The following is a 1044-nucleotide window of genomic DNA, read 5'->3' on the forward strand; positions in this document are numbered from 1 at the left end:
TATTTCTAAATAATATTTTTCCATGTTTATTTATATATGTCGAAATACATCAATGAAGATCACTTTGTCCTGGATGATTTTTAATAAATAGTTCCATAAGGTGTAAGTATACAGTATCCGACATGGAAAACCATATTATAAAAAGTTTCAGCCTTGCAACAACTTAATTAGCTGCTCCTGCGTTTTGCTCTGCGATATGTTTTGAAACCCCTCGAGCTAGGGTAACACATCCATCAAGATAGGTGTGAAGATGACTTGAAGCACTAGTAGCTAAGTCGTCATTGATTTCGTACTTAGTAACTGTCTTGATGACGCATGAACTTTTTTCCTTTACTAGTATTTCGAAGCTTAACATAGAAAATGTGCATCCCCGTGCCAAGTATCCACCTTCAATTGTATGTATCTCCTTAAGACGCTTTTCGTGATCGACCGTCACAATCTTCTCCTTGCACATCGGTAAACTAGCATGTTCTGCACCGATTCCGACATATGGGGCAATATCTATTAAGAAAAAGAACTTCATGATTTCAAGTTTTGAAGTGTACATATATACCTGGAACAACACACAAAATAGTACCAACGCTACAGCCATCGCCTTCCAAGATAAACTTGCTTTTGAGGATATTTGGAAGTAATTGAACGGATAAAGCAGGGAAGTTAGGGGAGCTGTAGATTGCCCAAACGTCATCTGCAGAAGCATCTACCACGAACTCGTTGATAAACTCGTATCTCATTTTGTCAAATTTATCGGTGTTTAGCTTGATACTAGCTAACCTTATTTGTTAAATAATGACGAAATATGTTGGTATTTATAATGTAACATGCACCCGTGTTGTTACCTTCCGCAAATAATTGAATATTCATCTGGTATGCCCTTTTCGGATCCACCAAAAAGCGCTTCAACCCCACACAAGCTTTCATGATTATGTCCACAGTTGGCATTACATACAGTTGCGAAACAACCGACTACCGAGGTCTCTGTTAATATGAAATCCATACTTGGGCATTCATTGTGTATGATGTTGTCAAACGTCTTTGATTGAA

General features: G+C 37.6%; 1 protein-coding gene across 1 annotated transcript; it reads right to left on the reverse strand.

Moving 5' to 3' along the window:
• On the reverse strand, positions 1-763 carry LOC113278550 (S-norcoclaurine synthase 2-like). The gene is made up of 2 exons (XM_026527361.1): positions 554-763; positions 1-471 (listed from the first exon to the last, which is right to left on the reverse strand). The coding sequence occupies exons 1-2, from the start codon at positions 732-734 to the stop codon at positions 164-166; spliced, it is 489 nt and encodes a 162-aa protein (XP_026383146.1). The 5' UTR covers positions 735-763; the 3' UTR covers positions 1-163.
• Between the last annotated feature and the right edge of the window lie 281 nt (positions 764-1044).

This window comes from Papaver somniferum, chromosome 5 (genome assembly GCF_003573695.1).
Source record: "Papaver somniferum cultivar HN1 chromosome 5, ASM357369v1, whole genome shotgun sequence".
In the NCBI taxonomy this organism is placed as follows: Eukaryota; Viridiplantae; Streptophyta; class Magnoliopsida; order Ranunculales; family Papaveraceae; genus Papaver; species Papaver somniferum.

What these genes read in the sequence shown, in the direction of transcription:
- LOC113278550 (XM_026527361.1), bottom strand. Translation starts at nt 734, where the DNA reads ATGAGATACGAGTTTATCAACGAGTTCGTGGTAGATGCTTCTGCAGAT. An exon ending in TATTTTGTGTGTTGTTCCAG is followed by an intron (nt 472 to 553) that starts GTATATATGTAC and finishes GAATCGGTGCAG; the next exon opens with AACATGCTAGTTTACCGATG.